This window comes from Ursus arctos, unplaced genomic scaffold (genome assembly GCF_023065955.2).
Source record: "Ursus arctos isolate Adak ecotype North America unplaced genomic scaffold, UrsArc2.0 scaffold_23, whole genome shotgun sequence".
NCBI classification, from domain to species: Eukaryota; Metazoa; Chordata; class Mammalia; order Carnivora; family Ursidae; genus Ursus; species Ursus arctos.
The window spans coordinates 48150013-48174542 of record NW_026622908.1 but is presented as its reverse complement, the minus strand read 5'-3'; the positions used below and the strand labels follow the sequence as shown (position 1 = coordinate 48174542).

Sequence of the window (24530 nt, the reverse complement as noted above, 5' to 3'; positions counted from 1 at the left end):
TCCCAGGGGGGCAGGGAGGTCAACTTTATTGACAGACACATGTTATGTACACGTGTGTTACCACACATGTCTCACCTGTGGGTAAGACCGGACGCTCACGATCCAGGGGATAAAAAAGAGCACCGTGAGAAGGCGCCAAGGGCCCGGGGCCTGCGTCCACCAGCCGCCGCCCCGACCTCCCTCAGGGCTTCTGGGCGGCAGGAGCTCACTTCCAAGGGCGCAGGTCACTTAAAGTCTGTTAACAACTTGACCAGCAAGTGTTTTCACCTTCTCTTCAATGTCCCCCAAAGTCCCCGACCCGCAGCAGCCCCGCGGCACCATGAGGGGGGACCCAGGGACCTCACACGGTGACTTTCTCCATCACGCTGTCAGTGACGTGGACTTCGTCCGCCTGGACAGTGACGGCTGCCGACTGACCGCACAGGTGCTGGTGGTCCTTCCAGTCCTGAAAGGAGAGCACACCGGTGCCACGTTACCCCAAGTGGCCACCTCACTGTGCAGTGGGGAGCAGGACCTGGGGCAGGGGCCTCCACCCAATGTGCGGTCCTGTGCGAGCTGCGTACCCAACCCGCTGGCGGTCTCTGCTCTCGGCCCAGCCTTGCCCGCCCTCACGTTTAAGGGACCAGCTCACATGGCAAACTACCGGGACGAGCCTTCAACACAGCGAGACCCGGAAGCATATCTACACCCTGACCCCTCCTACCTTTCAGAGATACACACAAAAGAAATATTCGTATGTGCAAGGAAATATTTACATCTGGTGCTGTTGCCCACTGTGTTATTTGCAATCCCAAAAGTAAAGAAAAGCTGGAGTCAGCCACACGTCCACAGAAGGTTTGGTGGCTATGGCTCAGGGAAGATTGGGGACAGGGTGGGTACGTAGGGCGAGATGTCAGCTCCTCCCCATCCCCCATGAGGGGACAGACGCTGCTTTCAGCCTGTTTGCAGGTGGAAACGGAGCTGAGCCCCGGTGAGGCCAGAGCCCGTGTCCAGGCCACGTGGAGCCACCCCTCCATCCGCCCAGACCGGGTTCTGCAGGAGGCTTGGCGGCCGGGGCCAATGAGGGCCGCGTTAGTCAGCACAGAGTAACCCCAGACACGAGGTAAGCGTTGGATTAGACAAGGACGCGACACGGATGCATATAATGCAGTCGGAGGAAACGAGTGCACCCAAGCGCTAACGGGGGGGCTTCCGGGACGGCAGAACTCCAGCGGGTTCTCTCTGTGCCGTCCTACGTGTTCTAAACTTTCTACAAGAAGTGTGCCCTATTGTTACAATAAAGTAGTAACCTGAAATTACCTAAAATCAACTTTGTAAACCTACGCGGTGTGTGACCCATCACAGGCCGGCTTCAATTCCACAGCATCTCACGCCCACGACAGTTAACTCAACACGGGTCATGGCGGCAAACGGGACAGTGGGAATCATAAATGTCTTAAGAGAAAACACTGGCAAAAGTTCTGAGACCCAACACCCACAGCGTGAACTGCATTAAACACATTTGCCCTGCAAACAACAGCCATGAGCAAGTAAACGGACAAGTCACGGGCTGGGAGGAAGTGTTTGGAGTCACAGATCTGATGAAGGACCCGTGTCCAGATGTACACAGAGCCCCCCGTGCTCAGCAAGAGAAACAACCCAACTCACACATGGGCAAAATATTTACACAGACCTTTCCCCAAAAAGGACGCACATCCGCCCACCCAGCTGGGAGAAGACCCTCAGTATCACTGGCCACTAGCGGAGTGTGGATTAACGAGCGCTGGGGCGCCGCTGGGTGCCGGTGCGGACAGCCGCGGTCCGCTGCTCCACGCCAAGTGTGGGAAGTTGGTAAAACGCACAGGCACTTGGGAAAGCAGTTGGGAACTTTCTCAGCAAAGTGAACACAAATTTATAGACGACCCGGCAAGCCTGCACCACCGTAGCCAGCGAGACATATGGAAACGTGCCCACCCGAGAAGGTGGACCAGAGCGTGCACGGACCCCCAAGGACTCATGCCGTCAGCTCGGGGACAGGGAAGCAGTGAGGCACGCACCTTGCGATGGATGAGCCGGAAAAACACACGGAGCCGAGAAGCCAGATGCCAAGACCACACAGCACAGGACTCCTGGTACTGAGCTTCCCACGGAAGGCAAGTAGATTCATGGGGGGCTAAGGGGGTCTTTCTGGGGTGATGGACGGTTCTAAAATGGAATTGTGCTGTTTGCACAAGTATGATGTACATTTTGAAAAATCCCTGCACTGGGCCCTGAAAGCGGGTGAGTGCTGTGGTGTGGCCATTACACCCCCACGAAGGTGCACCCCCCATGCGGGATGCAGGAAGGACGCAGTCTGAGGGCTACAATCCACAAGGGTCCCGCCCAGGTCCACCCGGCAGTGCCAACCCCCTTGCACCTGTTCTCAGGGGCACAGAGAATTGGAGGGGCCCTTCTGGCTGGACTGCAGGTCCCGAGGTCAGCATTTATGCCAGATTACGAGGGGCTCAGGCTTCCATCTCCTTCCTCACACCCTGTCCAGAGTTCATTTGGGGTCCAACATGGGAAGTATGGTTTTCTAAATTAACTTTATATCAATTTATAAATAAAAGCAGAGCATGTCGTTATCAACACAACATGTCACAGGATACAGTTAACAATCCACAGAAACGGGTATCTCCGTGAAAAAGATCGTACCTCAAATCTAACCTCCCTGTTCAGACAGAGGTCCCAAGACCCCCGTTTACACTCAGACAAAACCCGATCTACAAGAATTCCATCGAAAAATAAACCCACGGCCCCTCCTGTGCCGGCTCCCGTCGGGGCGGATGGCGGAGACAAGCCCGGAGCCCCGCCACCCTCCTGGCCCCCGCCGTCCGGGCCCCTGCTCCTGCTCAGCCCTGGGCACAGGCTGCTACCCCCAAGTGCCCAGAAACCACCGTGCTGCCCTCTCCTCAGTGCAAAAGCCTGCTGACACCACTTCAGGGAAATGCAGACTTCTGATCCCATCTTCCAAATCTCTAGCGCCGACGGACGGACGGACGGGCCAGGGACAGACCGGCCAGGGGCTAAGAGTGAACCTGGGAGCCAGGTCTTGCCCACCCACACATGCAGCTACAGGCCACCAAGCCCTTGGTGGCAAAATGCTCTCGCACACTGTCCGGGGGAGCAGGCAGGTCTCCGGGGGTCCCGTGGGATGTGAGAACGGGCCCTTCCTCCCTGTGCCGCCCCCTCCTCATGAAGCCCCTAGGCATCTGCAGACCCGGGTGGAGTGTGCTGCACTGGACAGCGCCCTGCGGATCAAACCCAGCCCTCCCCGCCCAGCATCTGCCGCACCGGCTACAGAAGCTGGGGACAGAGGAGAGCTTCACAAAGCCACCAAGGGGCGAGCGCCCTGGCTGGGCACAGTGCAGTCGGCACGCACACGTCTGGTGAAGGCAGCAGGAAGCTGACATAACGGCTCTACTTGCCACACTGTCATCCACACAACACACAGCCCTCTTAGCTCTGCTGAGTTACATTACACCCTGGGGGCCGCTGCACCGCTCAGCTCCTTGCTCCGAGTCCGGGCGGCAAGAGTTACAAACACCTGACCCCGCGACTGCTACTCGAGAAATGTCGGCTAGCCGCAGAAGCAGAGACACACGGGAAGGGCCACGCTGGCTTCTGTGACCCACGCCCAAGTGCCCGGGGCTGGGAAGCGCGGACTGTGACGGCTTCGCCTTGGGTGGCGTCTTCAGGACCTTCGTGGAGCCTGTGGACACGGGGAGGAGGCCACTGCCCAGGCAAACAGACCGTGGCTGGGGCGGGCCTTCTGGAAGGAGCCCAGTGCAGACTCTGAGGAGGAGCAGGCAGGGGGCGGCGCAGTGGGCGGGGACAGGGAGGCGGCGGAGGACGCACCTTGCGCTGGCAGAAGGTGGAGCAGTAGTTCACTTTGTGGCAGCCGGTGCACTCGCTCAGGGCCTCCCGGCCACAGTTGACACAGGACTGCTGCAAGAAGGACACAAAGGCCGGTCAGTGTCGTGGGGACGCCTCCCCTCTGACATGTGTCCCCGCCCCCAGTGACGCCCAGACGCACATTCCCATCAACCCCACAGCCAGCTCCTTCTCTCTACCTAAGAGGGTCTGCACTCCTCGCCCGCGAGAGATACAGACATGCAACGTGGGGCCTTTTCCAAAGTCCGAGGAATTTCATTTGTGCCAAGTAAGCAGAGGAAGCCCAACCCAGGAGCGATCAAGCTCTCAGTCACTGATAACATTTCCCGCACCCGGGGACACACGGGCTGCACCTGAGCGGTTGGGAGCACATTGCTGGCCTCTGTCACCAGCTGCCACGTGCTCCCCAGCCTGTGCCGCCCCACCAGCCCGGCCGGTCTCGACGGTCCACAGAAACACATGCTTTGTGGGCTCTCCCCCTCAATTCCACGGCTGGAGCTTTCCCTCTGCACTAACTGAGGACGTCACACAGCTAAGTGACCTATCCATGTTGATCGTAGTGGTGTGGCCAGTGCAGGTGCCGTGTGGCCGTGGGCTCCCCCTCCAACTCTACGGCATGAAGACAAGTGCCAGGCACTGGCCGGGGCACCGGGTCTGTACAAGCCAGAGAGCACGAGAATGTCCCAGCAACACTGACGGCAGGTGAGGGCCGGTGTGCACGCGACAGGGGTCAGGGTGTGAGTGGCACCCACGTAAGTCAGACGCGCCTCTTCACACCCGGAGCCCCGGCTCTGCGTGGATGAGCAGACCGCAGCCAGCCTCCTGCAGGGTTCTGTTCCGAACTTCAGCTTCCTTCATCGCAAGACGTTATATTCACCAGGTCTAACATTTCTCCACTCATAAAACCATCCCCAATGTGCACTCACTTCCAGAAACACGAGCGTTGGCTGGAACCCGAGGTGCTCATTTAGTTTGCCCCCTGCCTCTATAAGACCAAATACATAAAGAAAAGAAAGAAAACACTATCTACAACCGCGTACAGAAATTTCTCCAAGGAGAGCAAAGGCTTCCCAGAGTTTGCTGCACCGAGTGGAAGCAGAGGTGCGGCTGGGCGTGGGGCCCTTGCAGAGCAGAGGCTCAGTGGGAGGGTGACTGCGCACACGGAGCACGCACCCAGGGGAGCCCTCATCACGGCCCTCGGGGGAGGCTCCACGCCGGAGGAGGCAGGGGGCTCCGAGTCCTCTTGCAGGATGTCTGTCCCTGTGGGCGAGAGAGCATGCGCTCCCCTGGACCTGCCGTGTCTGCGCTCCGAGTGCCCAGCAGTGTCAGTCGGAGGCCGTGACTCTGAGTCCAAACGTCACAACGAACGGACGGAAAGGGGCTGGCGCCTCTAGCACACGGGAGCACCTTCAGCCCCTCAGCCTTCCCAACACACACTGTGGGAAACTGATTTTAACCAGAAATCACACTGTGGCTGGCACTAGAGTCAGGCACCTCAGCTTCACGTACGGAGACAGACGGACAAGTACAGAAATACCGAGAGCGGTCTGTACACGCGGGTCGTGAGTACACACGGCTCCGTCTGTCGGCTCAGGGGCCCAGAAGCTACGACGCCCCAGTGGCGAGGAGCACGCCGGCCCCCGGAACTTGGTTCCAGACCATCCTCCGGTGAAGGAACCAGGGCTCCTGGAGAAAAGGCTGATTCCAGGGCTGGGGCAGGAGATGCCAAGCTGGGTCTGGGGGGTCGTTCAGCGCCAGAAAACGCACCGAGGGGAGGATGCCAAAGGGACCCAGGAGCCAAGCGAGAGCTCCCAACGGGCAAAGGCACAAAAATGTGAGCAAAATAAGGCACGCAGGTCTAGGGTATAGCCCAGAATATAAAACACGTGTAACAAGCTCATCCCAAGCCGAGCAAACACATGGGTGGAAAACAAATCTCGATGCAGAAGCGTCCCAGACACACACCGGAGTCCGCACCAGCCCCCGCCGCGCCCCCAGGAGGCGGACGGGACCCACCCCGCCCCAGGCTGTACTAGCGCAGCGACTCCGTGTGCAAAGGGGAAAGTCACTTTTATGGAGGAGAACCCTCTGAGGCTACGCACTGCCTGTGACCTGCCCCCCAAATGCCTATGCTGAGCCTTTGGGTAGAGGGGCCCTTCAGGGTTAGATCAGCTCCTGAGGATGGGGCCCCTGAGGGACTGATGCCCTGAAGACACCAGAGAGCACTGTGTGCCCCATGTGAGCGCACAGGGAGAACGTGGGGTCTGCCGCCTGGAGGAGGTCCCTCCAGGACCCTACCCCGGGATCCTGCGGGCACCCCGATTCAACCCTAGCCCAGGTGACTGTCCGTACCCCAGGTGCCCACGTGTGTCCCTCTTCCATCGGTGCACTTCTGTGCCTCGCTATACTTAGCTCTTAAAAACTAAGGACGACCAGGGGCGCCTGGGTGGCACAGCGGTTAAGCGTCTGCCTTCGGCTCAGGGCGTGATCCCAGCATTATGGGATCGAGCCCCACATCAGGCTCCTCCGCTATGAGCCTGCTTCTTCATCTCCCACCCCCCCTGCTGTGTTCCTTCTGTCGCTGGCTGTCTCTATCTCTGTCGAATAAATAAATAAAATCTTTAAAAAAAAAAAAAAAAAGTAAGGACGACCAGCGCAAGGCTAAGGAACGGCGAAGCGGCCAGGAAGGGGCACCACCCCAGCCAGGGCCCGAGGCAGTGGGCCCAGGACCCCGAGGCCACAGGCCGGCTTCGGCTGGACACTGTGCCCTTGACAGGGAAGGGCATCTGGTCTTCTGCCCTGTTTAATCTCTGCTGAGCTAATTACACACACAAATGGAAACGACTCATGATGAAAACTGCAAAAATCTGAATCGTCTCAGCTGGGCTAAATTTGATTTTTTTTTCTTTGTAATTCCACACAAAATGTCAAAGCAGGCAGTCCTAGGCCTTCCCTCCCTCTGCTGCAAACACCTGCATTCTCGCTCGGGGAGTCCACGAGACAGGTTCACCCACCTCTTCCTGACTCCCACGGCCTTCATTCGTGTCTTGTCCCCCGACCCCCCAGTACTCCTGGGGAGATACTTTGGGAGGGGTTCTACCAGGGTCTTTCCCAACAGCCGGTAGTGTTTGCTTTTCCAACCCTGGATGGGTTCCCACGAAGCAGTCACACCAAAGGACCCCCTGTGACGACACGGACACTAGTGCTCTTCATGGGCGGAAGCTCTGGGAAGGGAGATCTGTTTTCACACTAGCCAATGTCAAACACTCCTATCACGGCAAGTCCCGCAACAAAGAGACACTTAGTGGTCTCCACACGTAAAAGCCTAGACGGCCCACGTTCCCGCCCACCCCTCCTCCCGCCTCATGGATCTCTGCCCCCATCCCGTGGGCCACTTCTTGTGGCTGGAACACGTGCTCTGGGCCTCCCCATCCACACACTGCTCCAGTGGGGGCCTTCCCGCCCTTCTGAACCCCTCCAGGCCCCCATAAGGTCCCTGAGAGCAGGCTCTCCATGGGGTCAGGAGGATGTGAGGCCCCCTCACTTCACAAGAGCCCAGTGTCCAGGCATGGCCATCACAGGGCCACAGAGGTCAGACCTGTTGTCCCCCATGTGCAGAACTGAGGTCTGCAAGCACACACGACGTCACCAGACTACCCACGGGGCAGGGCTTCATGTGTCTGGGCTATGCGGTGCCCCCACCTGTCTATGGCTCGAGAGAAAAGACAGACACACCTGTCACAAGTCCAGCCGATTTCGCAGGCACAGGACGCTGACAGGTGACGGATGCGCTCAGTGGGGAAGACGCAGGCCCAGACGTGGCCCTCCCACCCAAATGCTTAGCGTTCCTCCATGTGACGGGATTTTAAGGATAAAGGCATTTCGTGTTCATTTCTTTCTTAAAAATACACATAAAATTACAAATAAAATCCAAAGCCCCGCCTTGTGAGGGTGAAGACCTCAGCAATCCAGCCACGGGCAAGAGACTGGCCCCTGGGGGTGCCTGGGTGGCACAGCGGTTAAGCGTCTGCCTTCGGCTCAGGGCGTGATCCCAGCATTATGGGATCGAGCCCCACATCAGGCTCCTCCGCTATGAGCCTGCTTCTTCCTCTCCCACTCCCCCTGCTTGTGTTCCCTCTCTCGCTGGCTGTCTCTATCTCTGTCAAATAAATAAATAAAATCTTCAAAAAAAAAAAAAAAAAGAGACTGGCCCCTGTGTCATGGACGTTTCATAACAGGAATTCGGCTTCTGGACCCTTTGAGTGTGAATTGAGAATGCTCTTGCACGTGAGACTAAGACACGCGTCAGCCCCTGTGCCAAGCGCCACACCCCTGAACGTTGCCACGACCCCCGGCGTGGCGGAAACTACCTTTGCTGTGACTCTGTGTGCTTTCACGTCCGTCCCATTTGTCACTGGAGAATTCTTACCAAGGGGAGGAAATACGTCTACATCACCTACAAATTCTAGTCTGTGAAAGCAAAGCCCACATAAATTAGTGATGGAAAATCTGAAACTAGAACACTCCCTCTGCGCATTTCTTCACCAGCATGAAGCTGAGATTTCTGTGTGGCTGGTGCCACCTGAACCGGTCTGACAGGAGCTCTGTGTTCCCAGGGAGGGGGACCCGGCACCCCTAGCCGGGGGCAAAGGGGGGAGCGCGCAGGGCACAGGGCGTCCCCAAACACCAGGTCTCCGCTGCACAGAACTGTCCTGTGCCAACCATTGGGGTGGGGCCCCGACCAGGTCCCTGGCTGGGGGGCCGCAGTCCAGTGACCATTCCAAGTAAGAACACAAATGTCTGTTTCCCAGTCTATGCTTCTGCATACAACTGGAATTAGCAAAACGCAGACATTCCTTCCCTTTCATTCCCTAGACGCTGCTGGGGCAGCCGTGCAGAGACGTGCTCTCCTTCCCAGAAGGACGTTGCTGGACAGCTGAAGGACCAGCCATGGAGCCGGCAGCTGCCCCGTGTGCGCCCTGGGCCCCAGGACATGGGGGAGGATGCCACGGCTTTCCTTCACAGCTCAGATTCCCTCCCCACCCGTTAAAATGATCCCCCAGATCCCCTGTGACTCTGGGGGAAAGAGACCAGCAACACCCATTCAGCCACCTGAGCGGTACCTGCAGCCTTAATAGGGACCCAAAGAATGATGGTAACTTTACCTTTTACAATCACATTGACTTTTTAAAAGTCCTTTTTTTTTTTTAAGTAGGCTCCATGCGAGCCAAACACAGGGCTTGAACTCATGACCCTGAGATCAAGACCTGAGCTGAGATCAAGAGTCAGATGCTTAAGTGAGTGAACCACCCAGGTGCCCCTAAAAGTACTTTTCGAAGCAAACACAAATAACCAATTTAAGAATGAGCAGAGGGCCTGAAGAGACGCGGCTCCACCGCAGACATGCTGGTGGTCAAGCAGCTGGGCGTCATCGAGTCCCCGAGGAGACACCCCGCACACCCATGGGGTGGCCACAGCCTCACCATCCGCACGACAATACCAAGCATTCAACAGACGCAACAGACAAAGAAATGGGGCATTAAAAATAGTTACAAAAACAGTGATTGAAAATCTTCCAAACTGAATCAAAACCAACATGAAGCCCCAAGCTTAACCAGGTTAACCGGCCTCTTTATTTTCCGTATTCTATTGCCTTGACAGGTCTCCCCGAGGCCTTCCAGACACAGACGGTCTGCCCCTCCTCGGGTGAGCCCGCTCCTGGAGACCGAACCACCTGCCCGTAGGAACGCCCTTCACCAGTGAGCCATCTGTTCCAGAGCCCACATGCCCACCTCCCCTCCAGGGGCTCACTCACACCACGGTGTCCCTGCCCAACTCAGCCAGGGACAGCCCCTGGGCCCCCAAGCCCTCTGGCCAACCCTAAGCCTGCCCACCGGCCGTTCCTCCCCACAGAAGCCACTTGCCCACATCTCCCTCTGCCTCCCAACGCAGCCAGGTGCTTCCCGGTGTGGCTGAGTCTGGTCCGGCGTGGCTCCTGCTTCTAGGGAGCTGTGAGCACTCATTTCTTCATCCTGATGACCATCCCACCTCTGCATGGCCGACCACACCTCACGAACACCAAAGTCAGTGCCCCGAACACATCAGCACATGCGGCCCATCGCAGCCACACTGCTCAACACCAAAGACAAACACGAGTTCCGCAAGCAGCCAGAGGGAGACACGCCCCGTGGAAGAGATCAAGGGTCCCGCCGCAGGACGCGGGGATGGCGTCTTCAAAGAGCGGGGGACAACGGACGCTGACAGCACTCCAACTGTGCTTCAGAAGGGAAGGGAGAAGGGCAGCAATGCCACACACACGAGGCACACTGTGCGCCGAGAAATGCCACAGGCGGAGGTGCAGGGCCCCGCGGCACCGAGAGCACCCGCAGCCACTAAGCAGAGGCACGTGGAGCGCACGCGGCCGTGAAAGCGTCTCGGTGGGCGCCCGGACATCACTATGGAACCTCTAACTGAAACGGGATTCGGTCTGACCCCAACACGCTAAGAAATCTAGAAAATTGCCAAACATTAGAGAACCTAGCAATCATTATCTTTGGGTAAAAACATTAAGTTTTTTTTTTGCTTTTCTCCTTTCTATAAAATTCAGAATTGATATGTATTAGTTTAAAATTATAGTTTTTTAAAAAATGTTTTTAATTTATCTGCTTCTTCAGAACAAGCAACATTTTTCTTCCTTGGAAAAAACTCATACATTAAGAAATCATTTAAAGAATTAGGAACCCAGGGGCACCTGGGGCTGAGTCGGCGAAGCGTCTGCCTTCGGCTCAGCTCAGGATCCCGGGATCCTGGGATCGAGCCCCGCATCGGGCTCCCTGCTCAGCGGGGAGCCTGCCTCTCCCCCTCCCTCTCCCTCTGCCACTTCCCCTGCTCGTGCTCACCCTCTGTCAAATAAATAAATAAAATCTTAAAAAAAAAAAAAAAACCCACATGGCTGGTGTGCCCCCAGCCTCCGCCCTGTCCCTGCTCAGCACCCGCGCGAGCCAGCAGAGCAGCTCCGCACCCCCCGGACCAGATCGTACTCCACTGCGCACAGACCGCCCCCGCGGGCGCACGCCTGGGGGAGCCACTCCGACAGGTTGGGGTTGGGCCCACCTGTGCCCACGGTCAAGGGAAGACTGGCCTTCAGCAACATAGAGGCTGGTGAGAAAAGCCGAAGGGGCTGAGCCCTCTCTGTGCTGCAGCAATCAGCTGCCGTGGGAACGCGCTCAGTCCCAAGGCTCTGTGAACCCTGAAGCCACGCCTGGAATCCTACTTCTAAAGAACGTGTTGGAAGCTGGAAGGGAAATGCCCCCAACAGCGGCGGACAGGGAGGAGGTCTCTGTAAGGCACCGAGACATAGGCAGAGGGGCTGGGACAGGGAGCGGGGTGGTAACAGGGAAGACGCACAACTGCCCACCAGCTACCTCAAAGACGGTCCAGAGGAGGCCTCTCCAAACCCAGAGAACCCAAGACATGGTTTCACCGCATGCCGATAGTCTGAAAGTACATGCAACGTCTGTGACAGGTGAGTGTCCAAAAAACAAGTGTCCATGGGCCGCTGTGGAACGTCTTTTCCCTTTTGAAATAAACCAGTCCTATTTACAAGAGCACAAAATCCTGAGCTGTAAGAGCATTCAGCATTCTATGAGAAAAGCTGAATCTGTAAATAATTCTCCAGTCTCGCTCTTCCAGAAAGTTGGGGAATATAAGCCAGTGTAGACAGCGTACGCCGGGCCCCCAGAGCCGGCGGAAGGCATGGGGTGGGCAGCCACAGACCGGGGCTTCCGCTCAGCCTGCCGTTACCTCTTTTCGCTCTGTCTCTGCCTGGACTCTGGCTTGGGCCACAGCGGCTTCTCGGTAGGAGCTGGCCTGCTTGGCTTGCTCGAACAGCGTCTTCAGCTGCTGTGCCGTACTGAGCAAGGAGTTGACCATCTCTTCCAGGTACAGCCAGCTCCGCTGTTCCGACATCTCCAGCCCGTTGACCACTGCAGGAGACACGGCTTTGGTGGGGGTGGAGGGTGGGACCCGCCAAGGCCGGCAGAGAGGTCAACACTAGAATGGTCAGAAAGCAAAATAAAACAAGAAATCAATACACTTCCTCCATTAAAACTTCTCATCAAATGTTGGGAAGTGTGGGGGCAAGTGACCCGCAGGCATAAAACCCACACACCTCCCACTAAAACACTTCGGAAGGTGGGGAGACACGGCTGCATTCTCAGCGCTGCACCTGGACGTCCCTCATGCCGCCATCCACAAACACCTGCAAAGGCCCAACCCTGCGCATACAGGGCCGGAAGCCAGATGCTCCCAGACGACAGAGACCACGACAAAGTGTGCCCTGTGCAGGACGACCATGAAGCAGTGGACGGCGTGGGGACAAGGACAGCCTGAGCAAGCAATCTGCTTACGCCGCATGAACGCACGAGACAGAAGCCCCAGGGTGCCCTGGGTCTGTCTCTGCTCACGTCGAGTCCTCCCTGACATCTGTGACCACACACACGGTCCTCATTAGGAGTCACAGACATCAGGCTTCTCAAGGAGGGAGGACGACATTACAAAGATGGAAAGGAGGAAACTGGGAGGACCCTGTGGTTTGGATGGGAACTGGACCCTCGACACGCATGCCAGGATTGGGGACCCGTGTGCACACATCCCACCTGTCCGCTGGGAGGGCCCATGGGCAGGGACACCCCCAGAGCGGTGAGCACTCAGCTTTCCAAGACAAAAGCCCCCAACGTGCAGAGGCATGGACAGAGAGGTAGGGGGAGGGACTAATGAAGCAAGCACTCGCAAACGAGAAAGCAGCGCGTCCGCAGCACTAGGACGAGTTTCCATGTTGCCACATCGTCTCTAAAGGCTAAAATGTAAAAAACACACCCACCCGCCAGCTGGGATCACGAAGCTCCCTTGAAAACAAAGAGTACTGACACGGCAACGTGTCCAAAACGTGTGGTTAAGTGAGACATCAAAGCCAAACGCATGTGCAGCATGATATCATGATTAGGTTTCGGACCCGGAGCGATGCCAGCACTGGTCCTTCCACGTTTCGTGGACACTAAGCGCTCCGTGCCGGCCCTGGAGACGCCGGCCAACTGCAGGGAGCGTGCACCCTCGCGGGTAGGATGGAGGAAGAGCACAGTCTCCCTCTGCAAATCCCGGCAGCAGCTCCGGTCTCCATGGGGCTGTCTGCCGCCACACTGCGCGGGGACGACCGGGTGGGCAAAGCTCTAATCGCAGCGCGTTCACAGACACGGGCAGTGGCTCGGACTCCACCAGCCCCCAGTCTAGCGTATCAACAGGAAAAACCCAAACAAAACCTACTTCACTTAAAAATTCTGTCCTAATGAGCAACTCTGAGGATACTAGCCTGCAAGTGCGGGAACTCCCTCAAACCAACCTATTTTGGGATGAGATGTTGGCAACGCAGCTTCTGGAAATGGTGCGATCTGACAGCTGTCCTGGTAGCCCGGGTAGTGGGGCTCCGGATGGCCAACTCTGCACGGGGGCTGCACACCTGCCTCTTGTACTGTCGGGGACAAAAGGGACAAGACAGCCTGCTGACCTGGCTGTGGCTGCAGATCGGACACCTCCAAGCGTCTCCAGCTGCACCGTCCCCGGGGGGAGTCGGGATGGCGGAGGTGCTGGGGTACACCAGGTGACATAAAGTTCGGTACAAACGTTAGTCTCAGCCACGTCTCTCCACACCTTCTGGCCGTGGCTCCGGGAGCACCTACCAGCACACTGTGGTCCCAGGGGCTTGTACTGTGTGGCTGGTCGAGAGCAGGGGTCGGCAGATTCTAAGCACTTTCTGTGACACCAATCAACCCGCACCCAGCAGGCCGGCCCGGCGTCCTCCCGCACCCGCCAATCCAAAGCCCCTGCTCCAGGCTGCCGCCGCCGCGCCCCAGGTCAACAGGGATGACACGTGCAGCCCCCGGGGCAGGTGCTGAGGACAACTCACCTGTGGCTCCCGCGAAGACATCGCCCTGGGCCGGGCTCTCTGAGATGACAGCGGTGGCCTCCACGGTGGACGCCCGGTCAAAGGTCAGCGCGCCCGAGGTAGTGATCTGTCCTGAGGGGGTCACGGTGACTGGAAAAGCAGAAGCACTTTTTACCACCCAGCTCGCCCACGGCACAGGTCAAAGCCTGGGCACGGCACACGCCCCAGGCACCTGTGCAAGGGCCGGAAGAGACCAGGGACCCTCTGCACCTCAGAGGGGACCCACTCTCTGCGACACCCTGCTCACATCTGAACAGCTTCATCGGGAAACAAACCGTAAAGCGTAAACCCGCGGCACTCTGCTCCCCCGTCGCCTGGCGCTGCCCGACTCCTCCAGCGCGCGCTGCGGGGCCACCGCTGCAAGTGCGAGTCCACAGCCTCCGCGGGCACCCAGCACAGGTGCTAACTGCTGACGCGCTGTCCCCCGGGGCAGCCTCGCCCCACTCTGTAAACCCCTGCTGCCCATTCTGTGCTTCAAACACAGACTCTCCCTCCGTCCTCCCGTCTGCGAGACAACTGGGATGGTGCTCACGCGGACGCCCCGCCAAGGAGGAGCTGCTCTGGGCTCATCTCATTAGGAAATATGTGTGGGCACACGCAAAGGGGTCTACGGAGATAAGGGAGCCCCCCAAGGATGTCCCCTACGCTGAACCGCGAGACAAGCCCCAGGGGTCAGAGGTCAGAGGTGCCGCGGCTCCGCCTCTCTCAAACTCACAGGCGGTGGCAGCTGTGGCGGGAAGCAGCGTTATGTTCTTGGGGGGCTCCTTTTTCACGGGGGTTGTGGGCAGCTCGTTCTCCTTCTTGCGCCTTTTGTAGGGGACAAAGAGCCTGACCGGACCGCTCTGTGGGAAGAGGCACAGTGAGGGGAGGACGGAGCTGCCCCACGCCCCACTGCGATGCAGCCACCCGCCTGCCTCCCTCCTGCACCAGGGGCAGAGCGAGGCTCAACATGGCGGAAGCTGCGAAGACCAACCTCTCTTCAGGCCCCAAATTCCTTACAATGACAGAAAATGCTTTTTAAAAGAGTATGTGAATAACACTGTTGGAACACAAGAAAAAGCAACATCAACATATGGAATTTTTAGGAACTGCAAGGGGACAGAAAGCAAACGGGGACTAACTTAAGTAGAAAGAGCGCCCTGCCCAAAAGAGAACATTCCAGCAGGAAGAAGGCCCTGTGGTCACCAACTACAGGGGACCTCAACACACCAGCAACCACAGAAGAGACGGTGACCAGCACGGAGCAGATCCACAGGGTGCAGTGGGGACTGACGGCTGCAGACCCCGAGGGCCAGACCATCTCGCTGGACGTCCCCATGCTCGGGGGGCGTGAGACCCTTGGGAACCGACGCAGGCTCACAGCTGCAGGCCCCTCCATGCAATTTTTCACTCGGGTCTTCTGTTTTTCAATTCTAGAATTTCCGCCGGGTTCCTTTTTGAAATTTCTGTCTCATTAGGGGATTCCCCACGTGTGCGGAGACACAGCCATCTTCCCTCCTGCTCTGCACGGAGCACACATGGAGGCCGGACCCCCAGCAGCTATTTCTGCAGTCAGCGGCAACTAAGCGTAAATGCGGTCATGGGGGCCCCTGACCCGAGGGGCCCGAGGGCTCGCTCCCTCTGCCACGTGTACGCACAGCACTGCTGCCTGCCGCCCAGGGGCTTCGCCTGTGAGAAACCGGTTTCTGGGGCCAAAGCCCCCCGCCTGTCTGTGGTGTTCTGTGGCGGCCGCCTGAGCGACTGAGACCTCTTCCATGGATTCTTCAGATGGGTCCCCTCAGTTCTGTGAACTCAGGGCACCAGGAGGCCCCTGCCAAAGTGACATCTCAGCCGGGTCTGCCGCGCGTTTTCTTCTGGGTGGCCTACAACTTTTTGTTGAAAGCCAGACATTTTAGGTGACGTACTCTAGCAACACTGAGACTGACTCCTTCTCTGCAGGGCTTCCTGCCGCTGCTCATGGGCCTAGTGACCTGGCTACACCCGGCGGAGTCCCACCAGGGGAGTCACACCAGCGAATCCCACCAGTGAGTCCCACCTGGTGGAGTCCCGCCCGGCAGGGGTGCTGTGCTGCTTCCAGCTGGCCGCTCCCCTGCTACAACACCACCCAAGGCACAAACTGCTCCACTGTCTGATTCCAGTCGCATTAGGGCTCCTTTATGGGGAGTTTTTGAGACAAATCTTTGAGGTCTGTTCTTATCCCAGGACTCTTCTGAGCTGCGGTTTTCCCCGGCTCTCTGCTTTAGCCTGGTGCTCTCATGCGCTGCCAGCCTGTCTTCATGGCCCGTGTCCATACAGCACTCCTCCGGAGCTGGGGGCGGGAATGGTCCTCGCATCTACCAGAGCAACAGCCCTGCTTTAGTGGTAGGGCTCCGGGCAGGGGCAGAGCCTCTGCTCTCAGCCTGCCTCCTGTGCCATGGACCTCTACACTGGGAGCAGGCTGGAGCATGGATGCTGGGGCACGGTATTCCTGCCCTGCCACGCCCAGGTGGAGCCTCCACTCTCTGAGAGAGGCTGGGTGCAGGAAGGGCACCCCGGATATCTCGGTCACGCACGCCCAAGATTTAGTTTCCGCAACTCGGAGCCGGGGCCGGGCATGGGAAATGCTGCTGTGCTGCCAGTCCCAGTGCTGAGGGCACAGGGAGTAGGTCTCCCTCCACACAGAGCTGGAGGGAGGCAGGAGTGAAGAGGTGCACGGGGGTCTTCACACTACGGTCCCTGAAGTGGAAGCTAGAGTGTTAGAATTTGCAAGTCTGATTCACCAAGTTTTAGTTTATGGATCGTGCCTTTGGTTTCACGTCTGAGAAACCCTAGGACATGAAGTTCTCCTGTTTTCTTCCATGAATGTGACTTCTATGTTTTGGATAAATCTGGACCTGTGATCCATTTTGAAGTCATTTGTATATAAGGCGCCAGGCCGGGGCCAAGGTGCATCTCTAGGCCCACGGCTGTCCAGCTGTGCCAGCAGCTCGCGCGTGAGTGCACCCGGGACCTCCTGCCTCACCAACACCGCACGTCTTCACGACAGCAGCTGCGGAACAGGGCTTAGCTGGCGTGTGCTGCACGTCTCCAATTTTAGTCGTTTTCTCAAAATTGCTTTGGCTGTGCTATTTCCTTTGCCTTTCCATACACGTTTTAAAGTCAGCTTGTTTAAAGCTCTACAGAACCCCGCTGGGATTATGATAGGAACCACGTGAAGCCTACAGAACACCATGGGAAGAACCGGCGCCTTCTGCGCTGTCTTCCACCCCACAAGCCTGGCGCATCTGTCCAGGTCTTCCCCCGTTTCTCTCGGCGGCATCTCTGGGTTCCACATACAGCGTCAGTACACACTGTTAGATTTCTGTGTATTTCAGCATTCTGGAGCAACTGCAAATAATTCTACCAAGTATTCTAAACTTCCAGATGGAATGAATTCCCGTAGCTTTTTCTCTCTACAAGATCCCCGAGAAACTCACTACTAGTTTCTCCAGGCGAACTTTAAAGTCATTTAATTTTCACAAAAATATCCCATTGTTGATTCCACTAGAATCACATTTAGTCTATACATTAACTAGACAATTTTAGAGTATTTAGTTTTTCCACCCAAGAACATGATGTCTCTCCAATTAAATGGTCTTTTATATCTTCTAATAACCAGATAAGTAATCAAAATAAAATCAGGAAATCTCATTAAGCAGCTTTTAAAATTTGAAAATATTTTAAAAAAGAATTCAACGCTAAGGAAGGCTGAACACTGGGATGTTCATACATTACAAATCAGTACTATGTTTTTGAAAGCTATACAACAAGATATGTTAAAATCAATGAAAAAGTTATTCTTTTTGAAATTGTTAAGGATTTAAAGAAATATTTCAAAAGACATTACAAACTCCTTGTAAATAATTTCAATGTAGTATTTTTATGAAATAATGTTAGAAATATGTAGAATATAATACAACATGTATATACTTATAACCATAAAAAAAAAAAGCTGTGTCTGGTTTTGGGGTTAAGATGGCGATGTTACAGGAGCCTTCTGTTGTTCAGACAAGTCCCCTTCAACATGCTTTGACCACCGTGCGGGGCCAGCCTCGTGCATCACCCGAGGCATCAGAGTAATGTCTGAAAAGCAGAATTTGAGTGAGAAACTGGTAACAACCCCTAGCTAAGCTGTGGGGCACCAGGGACACAGGGACACACGGCCCTAGAGCTGCGTGCACGGCAGGAGGAGGACAGGACAGGGCACGGGAGCAGGGAGCTGAGGGTGGGAAGTGCCTGTGAGCAGACGGAGCCGCTGAGCGAGCCTGGCGACCGGTCACTTCCTGGTGACTCACCAAGGTCATGTCATCACAGCATGCGGCACAGGTGCAAGAGGCAGCATGAGGGTTTAGGATCCCGTCCTGAAATTCAGAGAGTCCCATGGTGCGTGAGAAAGCCGGCCTTCCGTGTGAACCATCAATGCTAGAGGAGGGCAACTAGCTCTGCCACTGATCTGCCACTCAAGGAGTTAAAACCCTGTCACTTCCAGAAACTTCTCTCCCCCGCACTTCTATACAAGGCCGTTATCGGTGGCAGGATCCACCACTTCCCCTCCAGGAGGTGAAAAGATTCTACAGGCATTATTTCTTGATCAACACCCAAAGCACTACATTGGAAAGAGCAGTTAGAAGCCCTCTCCTCATGTGATGAGTAAACTGAGGCAGAGGGAAGTTAGGCTTCTGAAGGGGGCACGCGCCCGAGTTGGAGCTCCTGTGTTGCCTCATGCGCTCCCAACAATACCATCACCGTCCTGTGTGAAACACCGGCAAAAGCAGGCTGGGGCCTAGCCCAGGGCCACACATCCAGGGGGTAGAGGACGCACAGCCCGTCTGCGTGACTGCATTCTGCGGCCCCCGCCACAGGGCACAGAGGCCCAGGGAAGCCCCACAGCCTAAGCCTCGGGAGACACTCCTGCTACATCTTCAAGCTTTCCGCTAAGACCCAGGGCACCTGAATGAGGCACTGCAATGGCCTGCCCGCGTAGCGAATGCTTCTCTTCCAGTCCTTACTGCTGGCTCTTCCTGCCATGGCTTCAAACTCGGTCGGACTGTACCAGTTCTCCCCCTGCTTAATGCATCGGCCCCGGCCTCCTGAAATGACACAGGGGACCAGCAGAGTGAAGGCACTGCTTGCCCACAGCAGCCCCGCTGGCTGACAGCGGCCAGGTCCCCCTCCTCTCCTTCCCCGCCTCCCACCTCGCTCCTCCACAGGTGCTCCGCAAACACCAGAGCCCCTGCCCGGGCCTGCCTGATCTCACCCCCTCCCATGGACAGCCCCCCCATGAAATCACACCTGCAGGCCACGCCTGCCTACTTTAGCTGTCTGCTCACCATCCACAGGCACAAGCCCAACACGGGCTCCCGCGGAGCTCGTGACATCTGTCCCACTCCCAGAATGGGGGTGAGTCCCCACTGCCTACAGGTCCCCAGGCTGACCTGGGAACTTAGGGAGTGCATTCCAGGCCTGCGTCTCCCCTCACTTTCTCTCCTCCACTGGTCACTATGTCTTCTCAATGAGTCCCCACCACACCCTCAGCTCTAGTGCCCAGGGGCTGCGAGCCCGGCTGTTTCACTAGCGCCCGTGTCCTTGCGGCCCACTGGGCCTGCGCACGGTGGGGTTGCCAGAGGCTGGGCACGTCTGCACCCCGGGCGGCAGGGCCCCGGGCAGCAGGGCCCCGCGCCGCCTCACCTGAGCCCAGCCTGCTCTTGAACAGCGTGCCGCTGATGTTCCGGCAGCGCACAGGCAGCTCGCTGTCGTACACTGAGGGGTCCCAGTTGTATTTGGTTCCGCCTCTTTCTTGACCAGGAGCCGCAGGACTTGGAGGACACTGAGGGCCTTGGGCAAAGGAAGCATTTTGAAAATAAGAGACACGGGACATGCCCAGCATAACTGGAAAAGTACAAACACCTCCTGGACTCTAACGGAGGGTTCTCCCACTACCACCCCAACGTGGCAGTCCCCTTCCACTCTGGGCAGCAACTTCTCAGCCTGGAAAAGCCCACCTTCTCTACTCAAACAATAATATTTCCATTGCAAGTTTACCACAAAACTAAATAAGGCAATCCCAGAGTGAACTCTGCGAGCGCTCGGCTGCGCTCTTTCTGGAAAGCCTGAGCAGAACGTTCGGGCAGCACCTGGTGTAAGCGGAGCCGCTGGCCCCTTCAGCCCGGCCGTCTCCACGATGCTCCCGTCCGTGTGCACGACAATCAGCGTGGCCTTCTCAGTGTTCAGGCTGTCCCCGATCTGCAGCGCCGTCCTGCCAGACTGGAATAAAGAACATCTCAGACAGCAGCTGTAGGGCCTGTCGCCTGGTCCTCGCTAACCGTCACCAACAAGGGCACCCGACCAGGCTTCCAGGGCCTCTTTCAAAGACGCCCCTAGGGGCGCCTGGGTGACTCGGTCGTTAAGCGTCTGCCTTCAGCTACAAAGACGCCCCTAAAACACCTAAACACAGAGCCGAGAGCAAGAAAGACAGTGCTCTGTCGGGGGCCGTGAGCAAATGCTCACAATCACCTGCCAAAGTGAACGAGTCAACACGTCCCACAGATACACCCTGGAAACAGGAAGTGCCCTCTCGTCTATCTGAGCAGCCTCTGCAGGTTCACAGGTTTCTAGGGAGGGTTCGGAGACCAAGTCCACAGTTACAGCCGGGGTCTGGGGCAGGACTCCCTTCTCATGCCCGTGCCCCATGCACAGCTCTACCGATGGCCACCAGACACCAGGACCTCCCCGACTGCGCTGCTCACATACCTGTCCACGGTGGCCAGGGGCTACTGTGACAGCACCTCCTTCCTCTGGGCCGGTCTGGCCTCGCCCTTCCAACTGCCCTGCTCCCTGGGTGATCAGATGCCCCTCTCCTGCCCCCACTGCCCCTAGGCGCACGCCTCACAGGGCTCTGGTAAACAAACTCTCAAGGCTTTGCCCAGACAGCCCTGGGGTAGACAACACTCACTCCAAGCAGCCTGTTCAAACCCAACATCTTGGGGTGCTCTGATGCTTTCATGGTGAGAACAGAACCCACGAGGCAAAGTGAAAAGACCTTTCCTTACATCTGAAAATCAAATCAGGGGAAGTGAGTACCAGCTCATCGTGGAGTCGAGGGACCTCCACCCCATGAGCACGCGCGAGAGCACACACACACCTGCATACACACCCAGGCCTGGGCTCATACAGCTGGAGGGTCGTTGCCTCTGTAAGCGTGTCAACACTGCTCATGTCTGATCATGAAAACACGCAACTCTCTACTGGAAAAAGGGAACGTTTTGTGTCCATTTAAGAATCACAAAAATATCTTCCTTATTAAGGCCAATGAGAATATACAGATATTTGAGACCCAGCTCCTTGTCAGTTTCCCACAGGATCACTAAGTCTGCAGGTCTCCCTGTCCTCAGAGCCTGCTGCCAGCACCGCATCCAGGGCGCTGCACCCTAGCTCCCTGACCCTCTGGCTCCAGTCCCTTCTAGAAAAGGGGACAAACCAGAATCTGCTGCTGGGAAGGACAGACTAGTTGGAAGCATGAAATTATCACCTTGGCTATCAGCTCATATGCATTCTGACACCCTAAGAAATAAAGCAAGTTTCTGAAACCTGTAGTCTGCTAGTATAATTAAGAGTGTGAGTTTTCTGTTTGTTGCCATGCCAACAATAGTAACTTTACTTCCCGGGCTATAGTGTCCCAGGTGTGTGATCAAGGCTAGAAAGAAACCATAGCTAATAGCTGTGGCAAAGCTCCAGAAGAGTCCCCCATTGTGCGGTCATCTGTCAAGCACCGGGAGACAGGAGCACTGCCTGAGGGCAGAGCACAGCCACACCCCTCGGGGCACCCGGGGAACCCAGAGCAGGCCTCTGGGGCAGTCAGGCTTAGGAAAGATGCGCTCTGGGGTCTGGGGAAAAGTGCTCGCAGGGCAGCTTACCAGAACGTGTCCCGAGAGGGAGGCGGCATTCGCCACGGACGTGGTGAAGACGTTGTCTGCGGAGGCGCCCACGTTGGCCACGGTCACCGTGGTCACCTCTGCAACACAGGAGCCTGACTCAGCACACCATCAGAGCTGGGGGCCTCCCACACAGGCCCCGAAAACAGCGTCTCTCCATCAGGTATCTGCACTTCCAACCAAGGGACTCTCAACATTTGTACACTAAGTGCTCACTCAACACTTCTACATCACAGCCTAGGTGACCTGGGTCTCAGAAAAAGGGAGAGGAAAGGCTCTCCCGGTGTTAGAGGCTTTCACTTGCGGTGAAAACCCGCCCCCACCGCACACCCACTGAGCCACCCCTGGGCTTCTCGCCTCCTTCTAGGAGAAAATCACACACCAAGGCTCCGCGCATCCGGTGGTCATCCTGTGATCAGACATCGGCCGTGTCACCGACACAGTTCCCTCCCTTCCCGGCCCCCTTCTCCAGGTCAGCACAGGGCAGGCTCAGGTCCCTTGGTCATCCTTCTCCTCCACCTCCCCCTCTTCTGCTCGCTGCCCACTGCTGAGGCTTTCCTTCCTGCTCTGGGGCTGGGTCATACAGCACTCTAGAACGCCCCGAGCCTGGGGCAGCCTCTGGCACAGGGGAAGAGCTCCACAAACACTGGTGAAAGAGTCCTGCATATTCCATTAAGCCAATGCCCCCAAACGGCACTGAAGCGCCTGTCCCCCGTCTGTGTCCTCCCCTATGCCACACCACAGGAGGGTCGAGGAGATTCCTGCCTGAACACAATGGACTCAGCCAAGCAGCTGTCTGCCCACAGGAAGCAGCTTCAGACAGGCAACACGTCCCGCTGAGTTACTTCCACCTGGCAATTACCTGACCTCAGGAACTTGTAAGAGAAAAGTTGTAGTGCTTTCCTGTATGCAAAAACACAACTATAAAATTTTGCAGGAAAAACAACTCATTTCTCTGAGGCTGTGATGAACGGTATCACACTTCTTTTCTGCATCCAGAAAAAACATATGCAAAAAGCACAAAAAATTGAAGAAAAACTTCATGGTCCAAAATCCCAACATTAAACCAGTTTAGCAACAAGAAGCAAAGGCTCTAACAGCCACAAAGTCTTCTTCCCTCGTTTGTGAGGACCCCATGCAGACCACACACACACCAGCGGCACTGGGGCAAGCAGGACCTGGCCTGCACCTGAGGCCCGGTTGAACACCTGGAGTGACCAGGACCACCAGGACCCAGGAGGCTGCTGGCCAGTCCCCAAACCTGGGAGGCTCCTTAGGGGAAAGTGCCTGACAACGTGTGTGGGCAACAACACGATGACGTCTGCCAGGGTTCCCACACACAACTCTGAGTCCTCGGAGGCCTCCAGGGCCACTGGGGAGCTCCCTGTTAGGACAGGGCGCAACACCTGGGAAAGCCTCTACCATCTTCAGGGTGGCAGTCTGGGGAGACAGACGGGGACAGACCAGGAGGGCAATCTGAGGAGTCAAAGCATGATGCTGACCTCTGCTCTCAAGCTGGGTGAGCACCATCTTGCTCCCCAGCTCTCAGGTCACCCCTGAACTGGCCCTTAGGATTCCAGGTGACCTGACACATCCACCCTCAGGCTCCTCCGGGGCAGGATCCATGTCTGATCCCCACGCCCCTACTCTCCCAGCCCCCAGGGTCACCAGCGCCAGGGAGAGACAGAGGAGAGGACAGCAGGGCAAGAGGCAGGTGTCGAGAAGGTTCTGGAAGGAGCGCAGAGTGCCTCCCTGGGGGGCGCGGCTGGCGCAAGGTAAAGAGGTCTGGGGAGCAGGTGCGGAAAGTGTGCCCGCTGGGCAGGGCCAGGCTGGCGCCATGGGCAGGCGTGCAGGAACGTCGGGGCACACGAGGGAGGTGTGAGGCCTGCAGGAGGCATGTGTTCAGGGCAGCAGAGGTAGGCTGCTCACGGGCGCGCGCGCAGGGCAGGTGTGTGCGGGAAGCAGGGCGTGCGGGGCAGGTGCGCACAGGTGCACGGGCGGGCGCGGGACAGGCGCGCAGGTGCACGGGACGGGTGCGGGGCAGGCGCGCGGGAACCGCGGGCGGGCGGCACTTGCCTGCGAAGGCTGCGGCCGCGGCGGCCTCGTCGGGGCCCGGCAGGGCCTCGGCGCCCATGTCCATGTGCCCGGGCTCGGCGGCCATCACCGCCACGGCCGTCACCCGCCGCGTCTCGCGCTCTGCCTCCGAGTCCCCGTCCTCCTCCGAGTCCTCGTCCCTGCTGAGCACCGGCTCCTCCGCCTCGTCTCCCGCCGCGGCCGCGGCCGCCGCCGCTACAGCGGCCGCGGCCGCCACCGCCGCCGCCTCGGCCAGGCCCAGCTGCTTGGCGGCCGAGTCCGAGTCCTCCATCCGGACTCCGCCGAGCCCGCCCGAAGGCGCCGGCCGGGGCCGCCCGAAGGCCGGGACGGAGCCCGAAGCGCGCCGCGCGAGCAGGGCCGCCCGAGCCGAGCCGAGGCCGGCCGAAGGGGCCAGCCGAGCCGAGCCGAGCCGAGTCTGCCCGAAGCCGCTCGCCCCGCCGAGCCGAGGCCGCCCGAACAGGGGCCGAACCGGCACGAAGCGGCCCAGTCGAGTTCTGCCGACGGCCAAGAGTCCGGAACCGAGGAGGGCCGAAGCGGCCCGAAGTGCAGAGCCGAGTCCGTCCGAATTGGCCCGA

The 24530-nt window shown here is 57.6% G+C and overlaps 1 protein-coding gene across 1 annotated transcript; it reads right to left on the bottom strand.

Annotated features, from left to right (window-relative positions):
• On the bottom strand, positions 1–24523 carry DEAF1 (DEAF1 transcription factor). Its single transcript, XM_026490412.4, is given in 13 exon segments — positions 1–445; positions 3877–3966; positions 11716–11937; positions 11939–11964; positions 13310–13438; positions 13874–14002; positions 14628–14754; positions 18226–18291; positions 18881–19020; positions 19619–19765; positions 20065–20194; positions 21844–21941; positions 23938–24523. Coding segments are annotated over 13 exon segments (1698 nt in total). The 5' UTR covers positions 24227–24523; the 3' UTR covers positions 1–340.
• Between the last annotated feature and the right edge of the window lie 7 nt (positions 24524–24530).